General features: G+C 43.0%; 1 protein-coding gene across 1 annotated transcript; it reads right to left on the minus strand.

The window, feature by feature from the left end:
- Positions 1–504: 504 nt before the first annotated feature.
- Positions 505–17066, minus strand: LOC140206238 (regulator of G-protein signaling 21-like). The gene is made up of 4 exons (XM_072274556.1): positions 17017–17066; positions 10785–10846; positions 9092–9258; positions 505–764 (listed from the first exon to the last, which is right to left on the minus strand). Exons 1-4 carry the CDS (start codon positions 17064–17066, stop codon positions 579–581), a joined length of 465 nt encoding a protein of 154 aa, XP_072130657.1. The 3' UTR covers positions 505–578.
- Between the last annotated feature and the right edge of the window lie 4383 nt (positions 17067–21449).

A 21449-nucleotide genomic window follows, 5' to 3' on the forward strand; every position in this document is an offset into this window, starting at 1 on the left:
ATTTGGAGTGGGGAGGGTACATTGTTTGCAGTGTGTGTTGCAGAGGATGAGGGATAGAGTTTCAGGATGAAGCGGTAGGCTAGCGATTTACATGACAGATAAGCCACTCTGGCTCTTTGATAAGAAGACTACATTGAGCTATGGGTGGCTAGGCAGAGCATTGCACAAGAAATGATACTATTCTCAGCTCCATTGATGTAGAAACCACATCAAGTGTATGATCTGACTCACAACCAGAAGTTCCTAAACAAAAGTTTAGTACGTATACGCAAAACTTTCTAGAAGTGGGTTTTATTGCATTTCACTCCAGAAATCCAAAAAATTCAATTTTATTATTTAGAATAGCACTATTATATGGTTGGAATTTTAGGCTGAGAATGTTGAGAATATTTTCAGTGTACATCTCAGGAATAAACATGTAAAATGCTCAGCAGGTTATGCAGTATCTATGGTAGCAGAGACAGAATTCATTAATTGCTGAGAATCTTTCTTCAGAAATGGAAACTGTGAGAGATAATATACACCTCTGAGCTCTTTACCCACTAATTATTCAACATGACTGCAAGAGATGCGTGGCTTCACTTCTGTTGCTTGCTTCTCTTCTTGTTTATCAGCTCCAGGTAGCTGTCTGATTTCAGGAACCTGGGGTAAGGGTCCTTTGCCATAAGGCTATGAATGATATTTTGCGCCGTATCGAAGCTGGACTGTGTGGGCTCATTGATGTCTTTGGTGATATTCTCCCGTGTTGTAAAATCAATGTTAATCTATCAGAAAGAAAATCAAAAGCATGAGATCATTAGTATTTGAGGTACTTTTCCTTGGCTTATCTATTGATCAGGTTCGAAGTTTCCTGAAGATATCCTGTGATTTGTGTATACGAACAAGTGGGAGCTATGGACAAGGGCGTGTAACTGCAAATTAAGGAGCTGCTCGTTTAGGACTCAGGTGTGTAGAAATTTCCTCTTGTGAAATTCTCTGGAATGCTCTGCCCTGAAGGATGGAGGTTGGATTATTAGATGTATTTTGGGTGAAATAAATGAAAATTTGAAACAGTAAAGAACTGAGCGTTATGGAGAAATTGAGGCCGGTATAGATCAGCCATGACAAATTAAATGGAGGGTCCTGGTGACCTATACATGCCCATATTTCCTCAAGTTATAGAATCATAGGTTCATACTGCTCAGAAGCAGGCCCAACTGGTTAATGTTAACCAAGATTCCTAACTCAGCTACAGTAGTCCCACTTTCCCTTGTTTGACCAATGCCCCTCTAAATCTCACCTATCCGAGTACCGGTCCAAGTCCTGATGGAAGACATTCAGATATTTATTTGCTTTCAGGTTAGTTATGGTTGACTGCATTGCTACAATTCTAAAAATGTTTGGTGACTTCTAGTGTATTGTTTTGCTTCAGTGGCTAATTTGCAGGAAGCATCAAGGTGCTGGTGTGATGATAACATAAGCAGACAGCAGGTTCCTGTTCAGCAGAGCCACTGTCATTCTGCAAGCCCCAGCAAAACAGACCCAAGAAATGGGTCTGTTGGCCTGATTTCTGAACGGTTGTGATGTCATAGAACATAGGACATTGAAGATGACAGCACAGGAATAGGCCCCCAATGTTATGCAAAGCCAATTAAATTAGTACTCATGTCCTTCAATCTTTTTTGATTTCTACAGCCAGGACAGCAGTAGCCTCCATTTTCTCTACAACATACATGCATTGCTTGTGCTGCACTGCAGGCAGAGACAGATTATGGAGCCTCCCACCACTTCTGTCCCTGAAAGAAGACCTCCAGGTTATGCAGAAAGCTTTTTAGAAGACTAGCGCTGAACTGCTACTAGTCTTTGATATTTCAAACTAGTTTTCCAGCAAGCTTCCCAATGCACAAAATATGCCATTTTGCACCCCCGTCAGTCTTCGTTAGATTGGAATATGTCAAAAACCTGAAATAAAATGCTAGAAACACTCAGCGATCCTCTGTGCATAGTGAAACCAATTGAACATTTCGAGGACCCTTTGTCAGATTGGGAAGGACCAATGTGACCTTAGTTGTTATGGTGTCTGTACTAGAAATCAAGGTCCAAAATTTTTAACATGTTGCAATCTGTATGCCTACTTCTGAGGTTAATCAATAATGTGTCCTCTACATGTCTTTAATTTTATTAGCGAGTTTTAACACCACGAAGAAAGATAGCTGGTTGTGACGATTGGAGAAGAGGGCTCATGTGATGGACTCTTTCATGATGCATTCAACCAGAGCTGGCTGTCCTAACTGGTGGCTGTATGGCTGTTATAACACCCTTTCTGGCAGAGCTCAAATATATACAACAGAGACAGCTGTGGTCACTTCTATATTGATTCTATCTGGCCAAGCGACCCTATCACATTCAGTTGTTTCCCACGGTTTTAACTCCTCCGCATTGTTACCCCTTACCTCCTTTGATGAACTGAAACAGGCAGATCAATAATTGCATCGTCAAGCTTTACTGCACCACTCAGCAATCAAGCTTCACGCATTTAAACATAACCCAAAACTCCTTTCAGTATTTAAAGATCTTTATGATTAACAATAATAATTGGAATGGAATTGTAGCTGCTAACATTGGATATCTCCCTCTGTTATTGGAGCAATGGGATGTTCCTGTGCACAAAAAATGAAGTTGCTCCTCCAGAGGGTGTGGGTCCTAAGGCAGGATTAACAATATCTCTGACTATACACTAGATAACAAGGATTCTTAATCAAAATTATGTTTTTCTTCTGATCTGTTATGCAGACCTGCACTGGGAAAAACTCACAGACTAATATTTCCAATGCCTAATAGATGCCTAATTTGATCATTAGTTCTGCTTTAATAAAATTTGGGGAGATGTGAATGTCAATACTGGATGTAGAATCTTGGCCGGACATCAGCCTGCTACAATGCTGGAAATTGCATTAAGGACTACTATGTGGGGAGATACTTGGAGATTTGAAGAGAACAGATCGCTCGATACCCATGATTCTTGGAGCGGATGAAATTTGCTAGTCATTTCTGTTTCTTCTAGCTGCATGCTGAAGAATCTTTTTAATGGTACCCTTCATTAGTCTAGTGTTCTGGTGCTTTGTGGGGCTTTGTGTTTCCCTGTAGATTCTTTATTGTTTTGTAATAAAGACCACGTGCATGTGCATGACAAATTAGTAACAAAGACAGAAGATCATCAAAAAGTAAAGTCTGTCACAGACTGTGAGTGAACGGTTTGTAGAGTGAGCGAGCTTAGGAACAGTGTTACTTTGACCTTGAGCAAGAAATTGTTTAGCTCTACAGGCACACGATTTGGGTGCAACAAAGATATGTGGATAAAAAGAAATGACAGAAATAACACCACTATATATCATTATTCTCAAGCAAACCTGCTTTATTATAGCAGCAGGAAAGTATGAAATGATTATTCAGGTTCAAGCAGGTTCCATTGGGAGCTTCAGTGCAAAAAATCTAATGCATGAATCTTTTGGGATATACTCAGAACATGATTTTTTTTACTACAAATGACATAATGAAAATTGATAGTAGTGTTGAGATTGTGTCTACAGAAATTTATATTGTAGTTGAGCAAAATAAAAGCCATTCTTCTTGCTCAAATTATGCCACAGGAAGAAGAGGGTGTCAGCAGAAGTTGCAGGATTACCATTTTGATTCTTAAACCATCAAATATTATACAGAGCTACAAAAGTCGATGAGGATCATAGGTCAGGTGACAGTATCAGTAGGTAAGTAGTCTCTTTGCGTTTTTTGCCTCAGATGTAAACAATTGGCAAGTGTGTGCTGCATGACAGTTTTGTTTGTGGCTTAAACAATGAGTGTACTAAATCAAAGACACAAGATCTCTCACATTTGCTCTTGCAGGCTAAGTGATTGAGCTAGGGAAATGGCATCAAGGAATAACTAAAATAAGTTATCCAATGCAAGGTACACCAGCAACTGCAAAAAAAAAACACAAATAGTGCAGGAAACACTTTGTAGGTCAGGCAACATCCGTGGAATGATAAGCAGAGCTAACAGTTCTGGTTGAATTAACTTCAGTTTCTGTTTCTATTGCAGGCTTTCAGAATCTGCAGTTCTTTAATTTACGTCAGCAATTGTAGCTTATTGTTCTGGCACATCAGTGAGCACTGGAGTGGAAAAGCAGAACGTGAACTACTGTACATGAGTGAGATAAGTTGCGATCACTGATGAAATCAAAGCCACCAGCTCACTGTATATTTGTTCAATGCAAAATGGCAATACATTTTCACTGTCAGAAAAGGGGTACTTAGCTTCCAGCATGCAAGTTTGTAGCCAAGATTGTTAGTCAAAACAGTTCTAGCAGTGTAATCTCCTTATAGAGGAAAGTTCTTACAGACAGAAGCCAAGGGAAGAAGTTTCCACAATATTGAAATCAAAGTGAGCAAGGTTGACCGCTTTTGTGTTGTGTTTACGCCCCAGGTCTCGTTAAATGGTCAGGACAGTGATATGGGCATCAACACAGAAGGAGAATGCTTAATTATGGACAAGGATATATAATAAAGGAAGTTCAATTAGCCAACAGGGAACAGAAGCAAGAGCAAGCCACCCAGCTCTTCAATATAGTCCTCATATGGGTGGGTGTATGGGGTGTCAGGGAGGGCCAGCACCTCTGATAGGGGAACATGTCGCATCCTTTTCAAGGCGGTTAGTCTACCTTTGGTCCCAACCTGGCACTCAGGTCTCATCTGTGGCTCCCCGTAGCTGTTTGCATGCGACAGCAGCCACACCCCGGGCAATGGCTTTGGCAAGCCGGCTAAACCAGGTGAGGATAGCCAATGGGTCTCAAACCCTCGGTGAGACAGGGAGCTGTCTATCCCTGCATGTGAAGACAGACTCCAGTGGATTGAGCGGACGAGACCAATGGAAGGTCCAATGGTCAAGAAGATGGTCTCTGCAAGCGTCGTGGAATGTGTAGAGCAGGACAAGACACAGAAGACGTCCTGGTCATCCACTGAGCCTAGTCCCATCTCCAGTCGTCTCAACTCTTGTCTTGCCACTGGACCCAGATGGGAATTGAGAAGAGAGAGTGAGGCAGATGCTGCGCAACTCTCCCTCACTTAAATCCAAGTCATGCGCTTGTCTCGACACCATCATGATGGTGTTGAGGTCCTCGTTGATGACAATGGACGAACACATATGGGTAAATGTGATAAGTGTAGATGGGGAAAAGTTCAGCATGGACAGGGTGGTGCATGATTTGATGACTCTATGCATATGAGTGGCTAATGGAACAAAGTTTTTCCTAATGGGAACACACAGTTGTCAGGCCAAGCATGTCAAAAAGACAGATTTTGGAAGAACTTCACCCTGAACATTCCAGTCATGAAGCCAACTGCTAGAAGTTTTGTTTACCGGCTAAGCTTAGATAAAGATCTCGATGAGGCGATGGACAAATGTACTACCTGTCCACATTGCAAACCGACTCAGGAAAGAGTTAGAAACAAAAAAAGAGGGCTTTGCAAGGAGTATTCTTTGGAAAGAATATTGAGGGCGGCCCGGCCGCGGAGAGGTTGGCATACTGCTATTACAGTGCCAGCGAACCGGGTTCAACTTTGTACATTCTCCACATGGCTATATGGGTTTCCTCTGGGTGCTCTGGTTTCCCCTCACGTTCCAAGGATGTGCGAGTTAGTGGGTCACATGGGTGTAATTGGATGGAACAAGCACGGTGGGTCCGACGGGTCTGTTATAGTGATGTATCTCTAAGTAAATAAAAATAAATAAATATTCATTGCTTGTTGTGAGGAGGAACTTGAAGATATCTCCTAAAAAAATTGCTGGATATGAATTGATGTGAATCGGGTTGGGTCCTCCAACAAAGGGCCCTATCAAAGACTTGAAATCCATTATCTCATCTTGTCTTACTGGAAGGACTGGGAAAATGACCCTTGGTTATGTTCACTTCTACCTGGAAACAATGGCATCAAACCCTTGCAAATTTCAGGCAAAAGCTTGAGATACTGACAACATCTGACAGTTCGTCATCCACCGCTGGGTAGGTGGGTCAGTGAATCCATTCTAAGAAAGCTGACTGTTCTTTATACCTCTAGGCAAAGGGCAGCAAGTACTGTGATGCCATGAAGACTGCATGTAGAACACACACAAGAAAATCTGCAGATGCTTGAAATTCAAGCAACCCACACAAAATGCTGGTGGAATGCAGCAGGCTAGGCAGGGTCTATAGGAAGAAGTACAGGACGTTTCAGGTCGAGACCCTTTGTCAGGACTAAAGGAAAAAAGAGCTAGTAAGAGATTTGAAAGTGGGAGGGGGAGGGGAGACCCAAAATGATAGGAGACGACAGGAGGGGGAGGGATGAAGCCAAGAACTGGGAAATTGATTGGCAAACGGGATACAAGGCTGGAGAAGGGGGAGGATCATGGGATAGAAGGCCTTGGAAGAAAGAAAGGGGAAGGGGAGCACCAGAGGAAGATGGAGAACAGGCAAGGAGTAATTGTGAGAGGGAAAGAGAGAAAAAAAAATCTAAATAAATAAAGAAAGAAAGAAAGAAAGAAAGAAAGAAACAAAGATGGGGTAAAATGGGCCGCACATTTTAATTCCACATCCCCCCATTCCCATTCTGATATGTCAATCCATGGCCTCCTCTACTGTCAAGATGAAGACACACTCAGGTTGGAGGAACAACACCTTATATTCAATGCATGAGCATTGATTTCTCTAACTTCTGCTAATGCCCCTCCTCCCCTTCTTACCCCATCCCTATTTATTTATTTCGATATATATATTTTTTGTTCTCTTTCCCTCTCACAATAACTCTTTGCCTGTTCTTCATCTTCCTCTGGTGCTCCCCTCCCCCTTTCTTTCTTCCAAGGCCTTCCGTCCCATGATACTCCCTCTTCTCCAGCCTTGTATCCCGTTTGCCAATCAACTTCCCAGCTCTTGGCTTCATTCCTCCCCCTCCTGTCGTCTCCTATCATTTCAGGTCTCCCCCTCCCCCCTCCACTTTCAAATCTCTTACTATCTCTTTTTTCCGTTAGTACTGACGAAGGGACTCGACCCAAAATGTCGACTGTACTTCTTCCTATAGATGCTGCCTGGCCTGCTGCGTTCCACCAGCATTTTGTGTGTGTTGCATGTACAGCATGTCATTTTCTGGGTATTGCTAATCAACTCTGGAATAAACTTCAGACAAGACGCGTCAGTTTGCCCTGTGTCACCATACCCAGGTTGGTCCTGATATTCTGGCAGTTGTCATGTGCCCTTCAGACTGCAGTGGTCTGCTGTGTTATGGGGACAAATTATATCTGACATTTGGATGCTAAAGGCTAGCTGCTAATAACTGGGTTCTTGACCTTGATGTGTAAGCCATGGGTAATGCATTCAAAGAATGCCATGTTATCATTGCAACACATAGTACACCTTACCACTGACAAGCTGCAATGATGATTTTGCTGCCTTGACTGCTCCATGGACCTACAGGCACATAGCTGAAGGCCTAGACAATTGTTAACTCACTTCTTAATAAGTACTTGTCAGTGTACCTCTCCTGGATATATTTTGCTCACACTCTGATGTAAGTAGGTGAATTGGCATCATTTATGAGTACTTATCTCCTGATCCTCCTAAAGGGTTAGAATCCATGTCCCCACCCCTCTCTATGTGCAGTTGAAAATAGACAGCTGCAGCTTTGGGCACCATATGTTGAGGGAGGAGGCTGCTAGCCGCAGGCGCTTCCTAGGATGTTGAAAGAATCTGCAGAGAATTTTCATGGTTTTCAAATTTTGTCAAGCTGTAACTTGTTAAAAAGGTGGTGTGCAGGTAAATATAATTCCCATTCATACCACAGAAAATCAAACCATATAACTTTCATTGAGACTGAACTTCTGTTTTGTTAAAATATCCCAAATTTCTTTAGATACTTAATGGAAATATATTTTAGTGAAAGAGTAAGTAAAGGAAAGCTTCCGTAGGGTAGCTGGCTCAAAGAATGAAGGGTTTAGGGAGCATCTTAAAGAGGAGGGAAAGGTGGATACAGTAGACATGTCCAGGACCTGTCTTGCTGAAGGAATGACAATAAAAATGGGGAAAGTGAGGCAAAGGAAGACAAGTGACTAAGTTCATGGAAGGTTGTTAAGTCAGTGGCATTTACGAGGGGTGATTGATAAGTTCGTGGCCTAAGGTAGAAGGAGATGAGTTATTAACTTCAAACTTTCTGCATTTTCACTCAAAGAATTGAACTCCACGTACATGTAATGGGAGCTGTATAACTCATCTCCTTCTACCTTAGGCCATGAACTTATCAATCACCCCTGCTGTGGACCACCTGGAGGTCCAAGATGCTCTCGTTACATGCACATGCATAGAACCATAGAACCATAGAAACTACAGCACAGAAACAGGCCCTTTGGCCCTTCTTGGCTGTGCCGAACCATTTTCTGACTAGTCCCACTGACCTGCACACGGACCATATCCCTCCATACACCTCCCATCCATGTATCTGTCCAATTTATTCTTAAATGTTAAAAAAGAACCCGCATTTACCACCTCGTCTGGCAGCTCATTCCATACTCCCACCACTCTCTGTGTGAAGAAGCCCCCCCTAATGTTCCCTTTAAACTTTTCCCCCCTCACCCTTAACCCATGTCCTCTGGTTTTTTTCTCCCCTTTCCTCAGTGGAAAAAGCCTGCTTGCATTCACTCTATCTATACCCATCATAATTTTATATACCTCTTTGAGTGATAATGCAGAAAGTTTGAAGTTAATAACTCATCTCTTTCTACCTTAGGCCGCAAACTTATCAATCACCCCTGCTGTTGACCACTTCTACAGAGAAGGGATTCGTGTGCTCCATGACCGCTGGACTAAGTGTGTACATGTAGGAGGGGACTATGTTGAAAAATAAATGTGCTAGGTTTTCTAAAATTGACTTAGGCCACGAACTTATCAATCACCCCTCGTAAAAGGAGTGATGGAGAAAATTGGATAAAGGTGTAAGCTTTAAAACTGTGAATTTAGAACAATGTGATAAAAAGAATCCACTTGTCACTTCATCTGAAGTTAGTGCTAAAGCAATGAAACCAAATTCCATACCTCGTTAGGGGCCTCAACTTTTATGAATTCAGAGTAAATCTTCCTGGCCGTAGAAGCCATCTTCTCAGGAGAATTGATCTTCCTGTAAGCCTCACAGGCAAGCCAGAAGTCAATGTTCTCCTCACTGAATTCTTTCCTGAGGAAGTTTCTGAAAGCAACCTGGCCAGCTGAGAACAAGGAATGAAGACTTAGCAGAATAATGGAAATGTGACTGGGCATGCTACAAACAAAAATGGAAAGTATTGGTCACTTTCTGTAAGTCACTGTTCATCTGTGGATTCGAAAGGTAAGTTCAATGCATTAATAATGTTAGATGTGGTTCATTCAGTAGCACTTATTCCTCTGAGCCATAATCTCCCTCCAGATACATTTTGTGCAGTGGAAAGCATTCTCATTGGTTGCTTCATGGCCTGCATGGAAACTCCAATGACCATAAGTCAGTTACGGAGCTGGATAAAGTTGATTGGAATGGGACACTAGTAGGGATGATGGCAAAACAGCAATGGCTGGTATTTCTGAGGGAAATTTGGAAGGCACTGGAAAGATACATCTCAAAGATAAAGAAGTATTCTAAAGGGAGGATGAGGCAACTGTGGCTGACATGGACAGTCAAAGACACCATAAAAGCCAAAAGAGCACATAAAATAATACAAAAAAAGTAGAAGATTGGGAAGCTTTTAAAAATCAACAGTAGGCAGCTAAGAGCAATAACGAGAGAAAAGATGAAATATGAAGGTAAGCTAGCCAATAATACAATAGAGGATACAAAAAGTATAGAATCCCAGGGACCTGAAAGAGGTAGCTAAAGAGATTGTGAAGGCATTAGTAATGATCTTTCAAGAACCACTAGTTTTTGGAATGGTTCTGGAGGACTGTATAAATTGCAAATGTCACTCCACTTGTTAAGAAGGGAGGGAGGCAGAAGAAAGGAAATTATAGCCAGTTAACCTGACTTCAGTGACTGGACAATGTTGGAGTCCATTATAAGCATGAGGTTTCAGGGTAATTGGAGGCACATGATAAAATAGGCCAAAGTCAGCATGGTTTTCTCATGGGGAAATCTTGCTTGACAAATCTGCTGGAATTCTTTGAGGAAATAAAAAACAGGATAGACAAGCGCAAGTTGTTGAATGTTGTTTATTTGGAATTTCAGAAAGCCTTTCACAAGGTGCCACAAGTGAGGCTGCTTAACAAGATAAAAGATCATGTTGTTACAGGAAAGGTAGTAGCATGGATGTATAATTGGCTGACCGGTAGGAGGTAAAGTGTGGGAATAAAGGGGACCTTTTCTGGTTGGCTGCCAGTGACTAGTGGCGTGCCACAAGGGTTAGTGTTGGGACTGCTTCTTTTCACATTATTTCTTATTGATTTGGATGATGGAATCGATGGCTTTGTGGCTAAGTTTGCAGATGATACAAGGATAGTTGGGAGAAACAGGGCTTTCTGGTAATTTTGTTTTGTTCCATTTCTATTGAGTGCCTTGTTGCAAAGAAATTTGAGGGGGTGGACAGGGTGTTAGGTGCACAGGAAAGGGGTGACGTTAGCAGAGAGTGAAGGATAAAGGAAATCCATGGTAATTTACAGAAGGAAACCACTCTCCAAGAACAAACTTATAAAATGCTTTTAACAAGGCAAGAAAAGAAATGAACTGTATATTCTCCTTAACTTTTCATAGTGGTTAATCTTTGCTTACCTTTGTGATATAGTAAATTATCCACAGATTCAGACCACAGTAATGCCTCTTCAAGAGTCACCCTATTAGATAAGAACAGGTTACAATTGCCAACTTTGAAACTCTTTCCTCAGAGAAACCAACACATAAATTAATTTTTGATCCATGCATCCTTTAATGGTAACAGAATTTTGGTATCATCATTGCATATGATTTATTCCAAAAATACATACTCATCTTTCAAACAGTAACACCGGACAGCTAATTTCTTTTGAAAGTTTTGCTTTATCAGTGTTTTTTGTGGTTATGATAGAAAACTTGAAGATGAGCATAAATACAATTTCAGATTACTTGTATCACGTAGAAGTCTGGAGAAATGAGAAATTAACTTTTATTGAACATAATGTGTTTAATTGCATGATGGTGCTGATGCTTTGCAACAGTTCAACTGAGCTAAAAATGTGTTATTGATAATTTTCATTTGTACTTGGTGTTAGAGGCTTCTCGCTTAAACGTCCAACAATAATCAGCCAGCATTGATGAATTCTAGTTGCCTTGATACCATTTCTCCATGACCGCAATGTCCTGGTGAAACTTTTCACCGTGCTCATCACTGACATTGCCAAGATTTGCAGGGAAGAGATCTAAATGAGGATGTAGTAAATTAATCTTTAGTAACATGTTGCACTTCATGGTTTTGTATGCTTGAAGCATGTTGTCAACCAGCTTTACATAGATTGGTGATCTGTAATTGCCAAGATATTTTTCAGCAACATCCTTGAATGCCTTCTATTCAATTTTCTCTGGTCTCACTAGGGGTTTTTCGAACTGCCTATCACTGATGGCTTGTTTTATTTGTGAACCAGCAAAAATGCCTTCTTTAATCTTGGCATCAGTTGTTCTGGGAAACATTTGTCTCAAATATTGAAACCCTTCACCTTCCTTGTTCTGTCACAAAATTTTTCGTAAGCCCCTGTTTTATATGAAGAGAAGGCAAAAATATTTCTGTTGGGTCTACAAGTGCCTTATGTTCCACACTTTTCTGCCCTGGAACTACCTGCTTAACGAGTTTTTGTGCCTGGTGACAGCAGATTCTATCAATCAGATTGCAAACGAATGTATGTAAACAAAATGTATAGGATGGTATGTGTGTGATACTTCTATAGCCTTTCTAAAACCTGTCCTGCTATGCAGCATCCACCCTGTCTGAGCATGCCCAGGCATGTACAGACAGATAGAAAACTTTTCAGTTTATATTGTGGGTAACATTTTAATTGACATGAATTATGAATTGAAATAACAAATATAGGCGATTAAAAAAATGGTGTGTGATAGGGAAATTTCATGGCGATTTTCATGATCAACGGGCAAGAATCCATAAGGTGCAGCCAAAAGTATTCAGGAAGCGACATCTTTGTTGTCCAGTGTATTTAATGTAGAGAAAGTGTATTAAAATAAATGCTAACTCACTCTATTGCCATCTTCTTAGCCTTCTCTTGGACCTTAAGCTGAAGAGGCAAACCACCTGGTTGAGTTCTGTGAATGTAGAAATTCAATGTGTTTAGTCTTCAACCCCTCACTTTTGTGATCAGTTAAATATTAAATCTGCTGACTGGAAGTAAAATGTTCACCTAACATTTTATGAAATGCACCCAGAGGAAGTAACCCCTGGTAAGTGAATACAGTTGCTGGATTTGAAGCACGTTTAAGGAACATTTATTGCTTGTTTTATCACCACAGGAGATTGTGTATTGTGGATAATTTCAAAGAATTATGTTGAATTGATGCTACAGAAAAAGGTCATTCAAATTGTCTTATGTCCTATTTGTGGTCCATGTGAGCCTCTTCCTGCCCGTACCTAATCTAATTTAATTAACATTTCATTTAATTCTTGTTTATATCACACTTGCTCCTTTGTTGCATCATCATCATTAATGCTAAAATAGAATATGGTAATATAGAATATCACATTTCCAGACAGGGTGAGTGAAGCAGGACTGTGGATGAGAGCTGGATTTAAATAGGCTGCAGATTAGGGGTCGCCAACCCGTCGATCTTTGAGACTTTCCCAGTAAATCCCGAAAAAAATAAAAAATAAAAACACAAATATTGTTGTAGTGTGAGCATTATAAAAATAAGTAATACTAATTAGGATAATGGTAATTTAGCAATACTTTTGCTATTGAACGCTGTTTATAAAGAGCAATTGTTTCTGGGTTGCGGGGTTTCAGTTCCGTTCTTTCTGCCCAGTGCGCACGTGTATAGTTCCCCCGCCATGCACCGCATTTTCAGCGTAGCTTGTGCGGCATCAAAGCGACCAATTAGATTAGATAAGAGTACAGACTTTTGCAAACATCAATATACGGCAGTGTCCCCAACCATCGGGCCGTGGACCGATACCGGGCTGCGAGGCATGCAAGGGTGCAGGGGTGCAGGGGTATTCGGAACCCACCCAGCACATCTTTAAGAAAAAAAGCCGAAATAAACAAGCTAATTAATTAGGTGCCGCCTGGCACGTAAATGTCGGCCCAGATCAGAGGCGACGCAATCAGCAATCGCCGCAGAAACCGTCATAAGCATCGGTCTGTTGGGCCACAAGGCTCGGGGCAGACTTTAACTTTAACCCCCCAATGAGCGCAATTCATGCCTGGAAAGTTGAGGAGCTGAAATCAGGGTTGAGGAGCTGAAATCAGGGCTGAAGGCCCAGCATTGTTTTTTACAAAACTTTCTGCTCAAAATAAGACTGCTATTGAAGCATCATTTCGTGTAAGTCACCTTTTGGCTAAACACAAGAAGCCTTTTATGGACGGTCATTTATTCAAGGAAGCAATGGCCATTACCACAGTGTTTTTAATGAATTTAAAAACAAAAACGACATCGCAACCGCAATACATAATATACCGCTTGGCCCTGCAACAGTGACAAGGAGGGTAGAGTCACTGTCAGAGGACATGGATCAACTTGTCACTCTGTGAATATTTTTCACTACAGTTTGGTGAATCACTGGATGTAATGGAAACAGCCCAGCTTGTACTTGTCAGAATGGCTTTCCAGGATTTCACAACAAAGGAGGACTTCCTCACTCTTTTGCAATTAAAGGAGAGAACGAGAGGTGAGGATATTTACAATGAGTTTTAAAAATATGCTCATGAAAATGACATCCCCATTCATAAACTGGTGGCAATTACAACTGATGGGGCCCCAGCAATGTGCAGTGTGTGCATTGGTTTTATAGCACTAAAAGTCAGTGCCTACTTTGGGTCAACTTATCTATGTAAAATTGCATGAAAATTATTAAATCTACGTACAGGAGCTGTCTTACAGATACCTCTCAAACTGGCTGTCTGTAGTTATGAGCCAAATTTCAGGGAACTAGCAGAAAGTATTCAGCCCCAGTCATCACACTGAGTGCAACAGTCAATTTTTATTCATTTATTTTCGAGTTCAAATAAAAGTAAATAATGAAACTTAGAATTAAAGTGTGAAGTATTGTAATATTCTTAAAGAAAGACAGCTATGGCCTGTTTGATATGCTAGTTACAGTGTTTTCTTGTTTGAATTAATTTGAAAGTTTGACAGAAGTATTTTGTGTATTTCAAATACAATTAGCCCAAATAAAAGGCCTCAAATTAGAAGTACAATCTGAGCTGCTTTTTCTCTAAACGATTTAGTAGGTAGATCTTGCCTTTCACTAAGGTTGAGGTAGGGGATCTTGGACTTAAAAAGGTTGTTGAGCACTACTGCAGATGACGAGTTGGAAACATACCACAGGTGATTTTGTTAGCTGGGTGGAGACTGTGAGGTGCCTGACTGTGCAGGTCTGACAGGGACAGAATGGGTAGGTCCTTGATTGACCTAGCAGAATATGCTCACCTAAAGGAAGTCATCCAGTGGCACGAGCGCACGATCTAGAATCAGTAGGAAACCATTAACCATCCGCTCGTATTCTCTTCCAACCCTCCCTCAATACAGTAACTCTGCAACAGTCAACCTCCTCCCTCTGCCCTGGATTCTGGTGTCCATTGCTTCAATGGATTCCCAACCTAATGCTGCAATTTCCAGTCCCGGTGCATCTTACACTTCGAGCTCTAGCCATTTTTGTACCCTATGTGCTGAGCCAAGATTGCCTTCATCACCTCTTTTTTGACTGGGCAAGCTCTGACTTGGACCACTGCCAACTGGGACAATAAAACTACCATTTGCAATAAATATGAGGAATATACCACAGAGATGCACCAGGTTTTTGACCATCCAGGAACTGGAAATGGACAGTGGAATGGATACTCCGCCTGCATCAAGGTTCACGCTCAGTGCTACATTACACCATGGAATTTTGCACCCTCTTAGCAGAGTGTGGCTGAAATAGATGAGGGCCGATAGTCCATTACCACTTCGGCCTCTTAGTGGACTTGAAAGTCAAGCTGTCCACCCAGGGATGTCCTTGACTTCAAAAGCCTAATCACTCTGGCTCTCCAAATTGTCCAGTGTCTTATGGAACGACCCTCCAGATCACCAGCCAGAATCCCAGTCCCATTCCCAGAACCGTTCCAGGCTGCAGGCCCCTCATCAACAATGCCTCTAGAACCCATGTAGTTAGGGAGAGCTCCCTTAACCCCACAAGAACACCTGCATCATTGGAGAATCAACTTGTGTGCTTACTGTGGAGTCGCCAATCACCTATGCATCAAATGCCCACTGCGTCTGGGAAAATAGCACCACTGCGTAGAGAGTAGGGACCTTCTATTTGGTAAGCTCCCCCTGACCTTCCATTTCAGCACCATAGCCCAACTCACTCTCTCTGTCCTCCTCCACGCTTTGACATTTCTCTGCACACAGGAGGCTTTGGTGGATTCTGGTGCAGCAGGCAACTTTCTGGACTGGAATCTGTGTGTGCAGCCTGGACTGCCTACTGAGCCCCTCATATACCACGGCCATTGACAGGCGTCCCTTGGGGTCTGGGATGGTCAGAGTGCACACGCAGCCTGAGCACACGAGCATCGTGGAACACCTTGAGTACATCCAGTTCCTCTTCATCGACTCACCCAAAAGTCCTCTCATATTGGGTCTCCACTCATGAGCCTCACTTTGCCTGGTCATCTGGTCCACCACTGAGGCAACCTCACTTCACCCTGTAAATCTGTGGAGATGGAGAAAACCCTTGACCTCGCCATACTCCCAAAGGAAAACCACGACTTAGTCATTGCCTTCAGTAAAAGAGAGGCCAGCATTCTGCCATTTCACAGACCACATGACTACGTGCTTGACCTCCTCCTGGGCACCACCACTCCCCAAGGTCCTTTGTTCTTCCTCTTCCCTCCTGACACCCAAGCCATGAATGACTATATCACTGAAGTGCTACAACATGGCTTCATTTGACCATCCCAGTCCCCAGCTGGTGCAGGGTTCTTCTTTGTCAAAAAATAAGATGGTGTCACCATTTTTGCATCGACTATAGTGTGAAGCAATAAAATCACCATTAAGAATTACTACCCCCTCACCTTGATGGATTGTGCATTTGAAACACTCCACAGGGCCCAGATCTTCACCAAACTGGATCTATGGAGCACGTGCAACCTGATCCACGTCCGCCAGGGGTGGGGGATGAGTGCAAATCGGCATTCATAATACACACTGACCACGATGAATACTTGGTAATGCCTTTCAGACTTTCCAGGCTTTCATTCATGAGATTCTCTGAGACTTGCTACAAAGCTATGTGTTTGTCCACCTTGGTGATATCTTCATCTTCCACAAGGACTTCCAAGACTACATCTGTCATGTCCCTTTAGTCTTTCAGCATCTCCTCAAAAGCCAACTGTACTGCAAGTTAAAAAAATGCTAGTTCCAAATCCCAGCCAATTCCTTCCTGGGTTATGTCCTTCCACCCCAAGGCATAACCACGGACTCAGAGAAAGCATGTGCCATCATTGAATAGCTCTGACTACACTCCCTCAATCAGCCAGAGTACTTCTTGGGCTTCTCCACTTTTACTGCTGTTTCATCAGAAACTACAGCCAAATTGATGTGGGTGCTGGGACCATCCTCTCCCAATAAGGATCAGACAGGAAGATACACCCTTCTTCTCGTGCAAGTTCAACTCTACACAGCACCATCATGGAGTAGGAGACAGGGAGCTACTCGGCATTAAATAAGCCTTTCAGGAATGGAGGCATTGCCTGATTGGAAACACCGAGCCCTTCCTGATTTGGACTGACAAACAGAACCATTCAACGGACCTGCCAACTCAACCTACGTTGGGCTCGCTGCCCCCTCCTTCGAGCAGTTCAACTTCACATTCACCATCTCCTATCGACCCAACTCTAAGAACATTAAGGCAGATGCTCTGTCATGACAGATGACCCAGCTGAAATGGAGATCAACCCTTGGACCATTATTCCATCCTTGCAGATCCTTGCCTTGATCAACTGGAATCTTGAGAACCAGATCCACCAATCCCTACAGTCTGAGTCTGCTCTGGGTGACACATCTGACACTGCATGTACATGCTGGCCTCACAGCTCTTCAGCCGCCAGGTCCACAGCAGACCCTGGATCTTCTGCGATGCAGGAGCTGACGGCCCACCATGATTACAGATGTCAATTCATCACTTCTGCCCTCAATGTACCCAGTCCAATCCCTCCAACCAGTGGCCTTCTGGGCGTTTGCGACCCTTACTGTCCCCTGGTGCCCATTGTCCCACATCGTTATCGATTTCATCACAGGTTTGGTACCTTTTGATTGCCCATGGTGATCATGACAGTGGTGGACCAGTTCTCCAAGGTCCCCCACTTCATTACCCTCCCCAAAATTCTGACAGCCACTGAGATGACAGATCTGGTTTTCCAAAATGTAGTTTGCCTCCATCATTACCCTCAGGATGTTGTGTCAGACTGAGGCCCACAATTTGTCTTCCACTTCTGGTGAGCCTTTTGCTCCCTCCAACGCACCTCAGTGAGTTTGTCCTCTGGCTGTCATCCACAGGCCAACAGTGGGTCAGAAAAAGCCAATTAGCAAGTCAAGAAGTTTCTGTGATGCTTTGCTGTCTCTAACCCTTCCACATGGAAGGCCTACCTGCTTTGGGCTGCACTGTCCCACAATCTATACAGCTTCTCTGCCATGCGTCTGTCACCCTTTGAAGTGCTTCATGGCTCCCAACCCCTGGTGTTCCCCACGGGGGAGCCAACAGTGGATGTTCCGTCCCTGAGGGGTCTGGTTCACTGAAGAGGGCACAGAGGGCCTTCATAGGTGCCAATTATGCTTGCTGACACCAGGCCAACCATTGACAGTGCCCTGCCAGACTACTCTGGCCTGGAGACTGTGTCTGGCTGTTCACTTGAGATCTGTCCCTGCACATTGACTCCCACTAGCTCTCACCGCAGTTCATGGGTCCCTTCAGGATTAACCATCACATCAATCGAGCTACTTCCCATCTCCGGCTGCCACAGTCCTTCAAGATCACACCTACCTTCCATGTGTCCTGCCTCAAGCTTGTTGACCATGGACTAATCACCCCAACTAAGCCTGCACCTCTGGAACCTAGGATGGTAGAAAGTGGTCCAATGTGCGTGGTTTGCTGGTTGATGGATTCACATCAGCATGGATGGAACATGCAGTACCTCGTTTGCTACGGAGGGATAAGGCCCAGAGGAGAGATTTTGGGTGCCATCCAGTTTCATCTTGGATCCATCGCTCCAGGGCTGTTAGGTGTCGGCTGTAGTGGGGAGGGGGTTCCTGTCAAGCCTGCACAGGTAGACCCCTCCCAATCTCCACCCAGCTAACAGGAGCCACCTGCAGCCTATTTAAACCCAGCTCTCATCCACAATCCTTGTTCACTAATTGAACCAGACAGCCTCATCCAGTTTGTCCTAGCCTTCGGTTATCTTGTTGCCTGCGAGTTTAGTATCTGTTTTCTCTTGTGGACCCCTGTGGCTTGTTATTTTGCAAGTATCATTTACTGCTAAATTGTCCCACTGCTTTTCTGTGAAGACCCCTCTACATTGCCTGACACAGTGTGGGTTATAGAAAAATTTCTAATTCTGTAAATACAATGCTGTTATAGAATATGTTAATATAGATCATCAGCAGATCAAACAAGATCAACAAGACGGAAAATGGAGTTGAATGGGGATCCTCCATCAGAACAGGGGAAAGTGAGAAAGCAAGTACTGATTGATGCTTTGAGTTAGTGATATATTTGATTGCGTGCTACACTGTTCTTACTTTCAGAGTGGATTTACACAATCTGTAGTGAATGGGGCCCAGGAGCTCTGTGTGGATGAATGCATTATAATGGCCTTGACAGAACCTGCCAGTGATGACATTGTCCTTTCCCAGGAAGTGTATCATGGAGCAAATTTATCTCCATCATAGAGGCCTCTCTTGTTGCACTAATAGTTAATATGGTACGTACAGTTTCCAGGATTATTGGCCATTAATATTAAATAAAAGAACAATTATAAGGCGCAGTGAGGCAAAATTCATTCTTGGTAATGTCACCTGCTCCTCATACTTTGCTTCTAAAATTCAAGTCATGTAATTTCAAAATGTGTTTTATCCCTTTAACCTTTAATGATCTTCGAAGGTTAAGTTACTAACACACAACAGTGTCAAGAGATTTTAAGGCTGACAAGGTTTATAGTGTACATGGGGAGATGTCTGAGGTTAAAATACCATGGAATAACAAAGCAAGCATTCAACGACCATCAGTCATAGAACAGAACCAGGTCTTTCAGCCCACCAGGTTCATGCCAGTCCATTGCTTTGACATACTCCTGATGGAGTTCTACCACATGAAAAGCTGCCACTGGAATGCAGTCAACGACCCAGACAGAGTGGAGGTGGTGAAGATGTACCAGAATAGAAGGGGGTCCCTCTAGAACAGAGATGAGAAGGATTTTCTTCAGCCAGAGGGTTCTGAGTTTGTGGAATTTATTACCACAGATGGCGGTGGAGGCCAGAGGATTGGGCATATTTAATGCAGAGGTTGTTAGGTTTTTAATTAGTTGGGATATCAAAGATTATGGGAGAGGGCAGAAAAATTGGGTTTAAAGAGAAAATAAATCAGCTATGATCGGATGGCAGAGCAGACCCAGTAGTCCAAATGGCCTAATTCTGCTCCTCTGCCTTTTGGTCTATGAAGATTATGCAGCAGTCTGTTTGTACTTTGTATCCACGACATGGAATCAGTGACTTTACATTAATTAATGAATTTCAAGGTAAGCCAGATGGCAGAAGCTGTTTTCTGACATGATCAACAAAACAGCATAAATTATACATCGGTTTTTGCATATCTATTCACATTTAACTATGCCGAGAGTTGCTGAAATAGCTGCAATAATTATGCATAAATGATATGGGGCAGCATTAGTTTCACTGCACAGCTGGCAGTGTCATTTGACTGAATATACTTCAGTATAATCTTCAGCCATGGGAACCTAGCAAACAGTATAGTAAATTAGTAAGAGGGGAACGTACTTCAGAACCTCTTGTCATTTCCAGTAACGTGATTATATTCTGACATTTGTCTGTTCAGTGTAATGTATACTGATGACAGCCAGTGCTGCATTCATATCAGATCTGAGGCAAGGAAGTCAAATTTGTTGTGGGAAGCAACACATCTGGGCCAGAATGGATGGGGAAGTAATTCACAAGGCTGTTGCTGGCACTGGAGGGCTTGTGTTGTAACGAGAGACTGTTTTAGCCCCAGTGAAGGAGGTTGAGAGGTAACCTGGTTTAGAGGCCATGTGCTGTCATGAGAGGCTGGACAAACTTGGGTTGTTTTCTTTGGAGCAGTGGAGGCTGAGGGGAGATCTCAGAAGAGGTTTATAAGATTATGGGAGGCATAGGGAGAGTAGACAAGGAGTATCTTTTCCCCAGAGTAGAAGTGTCTAATACAAGAGGGCGTGCTTTGAAGGTGAGAAAGGGTAGGTTTAAATTGGATGTGAGGGATAATTTTTTTACTCAGAGAGGTGGATGCCTGGAAAGTGCTATCCTGTGTGGTAGTAAAGGCAAATGCATTAGAGGCTTTTAGAAACATAGAAACAGAAAATCTGAAGGCCCTTCAGCCCATAAAGCTGTGCCGAACATGTCCTTACCTTGGAAATTACCAAAGGTTACCCATAGCCCTCTATTTTTCTCAGCTCCATGTACCTGTCCAGGAGTCTCTTAAAAGACCCTATCATATCCGCCTCCACCACCGTCGCCGGCAGCCCATTCCATGCACTCACCACTCTCTGCGTAAAAAACTTACACCTGACATCTCCTCTGTACCTACTTCCAAGCACCTTAAAGCTGTGTCCTCTTGTACTAGCCATTTCAGCCCAGGGGAAAAGCCTCTGACTATCCACACGATCAATGCCTCTCATCATCTTATACACCTCTGTCAGGTCACCTCTCATGTTCCGTCGCTCCAAGGAAAATAGGCCAAGTTCACTCAACCTATTCTCAGAAGGCATGCTCCCCCATCCAGGCAACTTCCTTGTAAATCTCCTCTGCACCCTTTCTATGGTTCCCACATTCTTCCTATCGTGAGGTGACCAGAACTGAGCACAGTACTCCAAGTGGGGTCTGACCAGGGTCCTATATAGCTGCAACATTACCTCTTGGCTCCTAAACTCAATCCCACGATTGAAGAAGGCCAACGTACCGTATGCTTTCTTAACCACAAAGTCAATCTGTGCAGCAGCT

Source organism: Mobula birostris, chromosome 12, assembly GCF_030028105.1.
Source record: "Mobula birostris isolate sMobBir1 chromosome 12, sMobBir1.hap1, whole genome shotgun sequence".
Lineage (NCBI taxonomy): Eukaryota > Metazoa > Chordata > Chondrichthyes > Myliobatiformes > Myliobatidae > Mobula > Mobula birostris.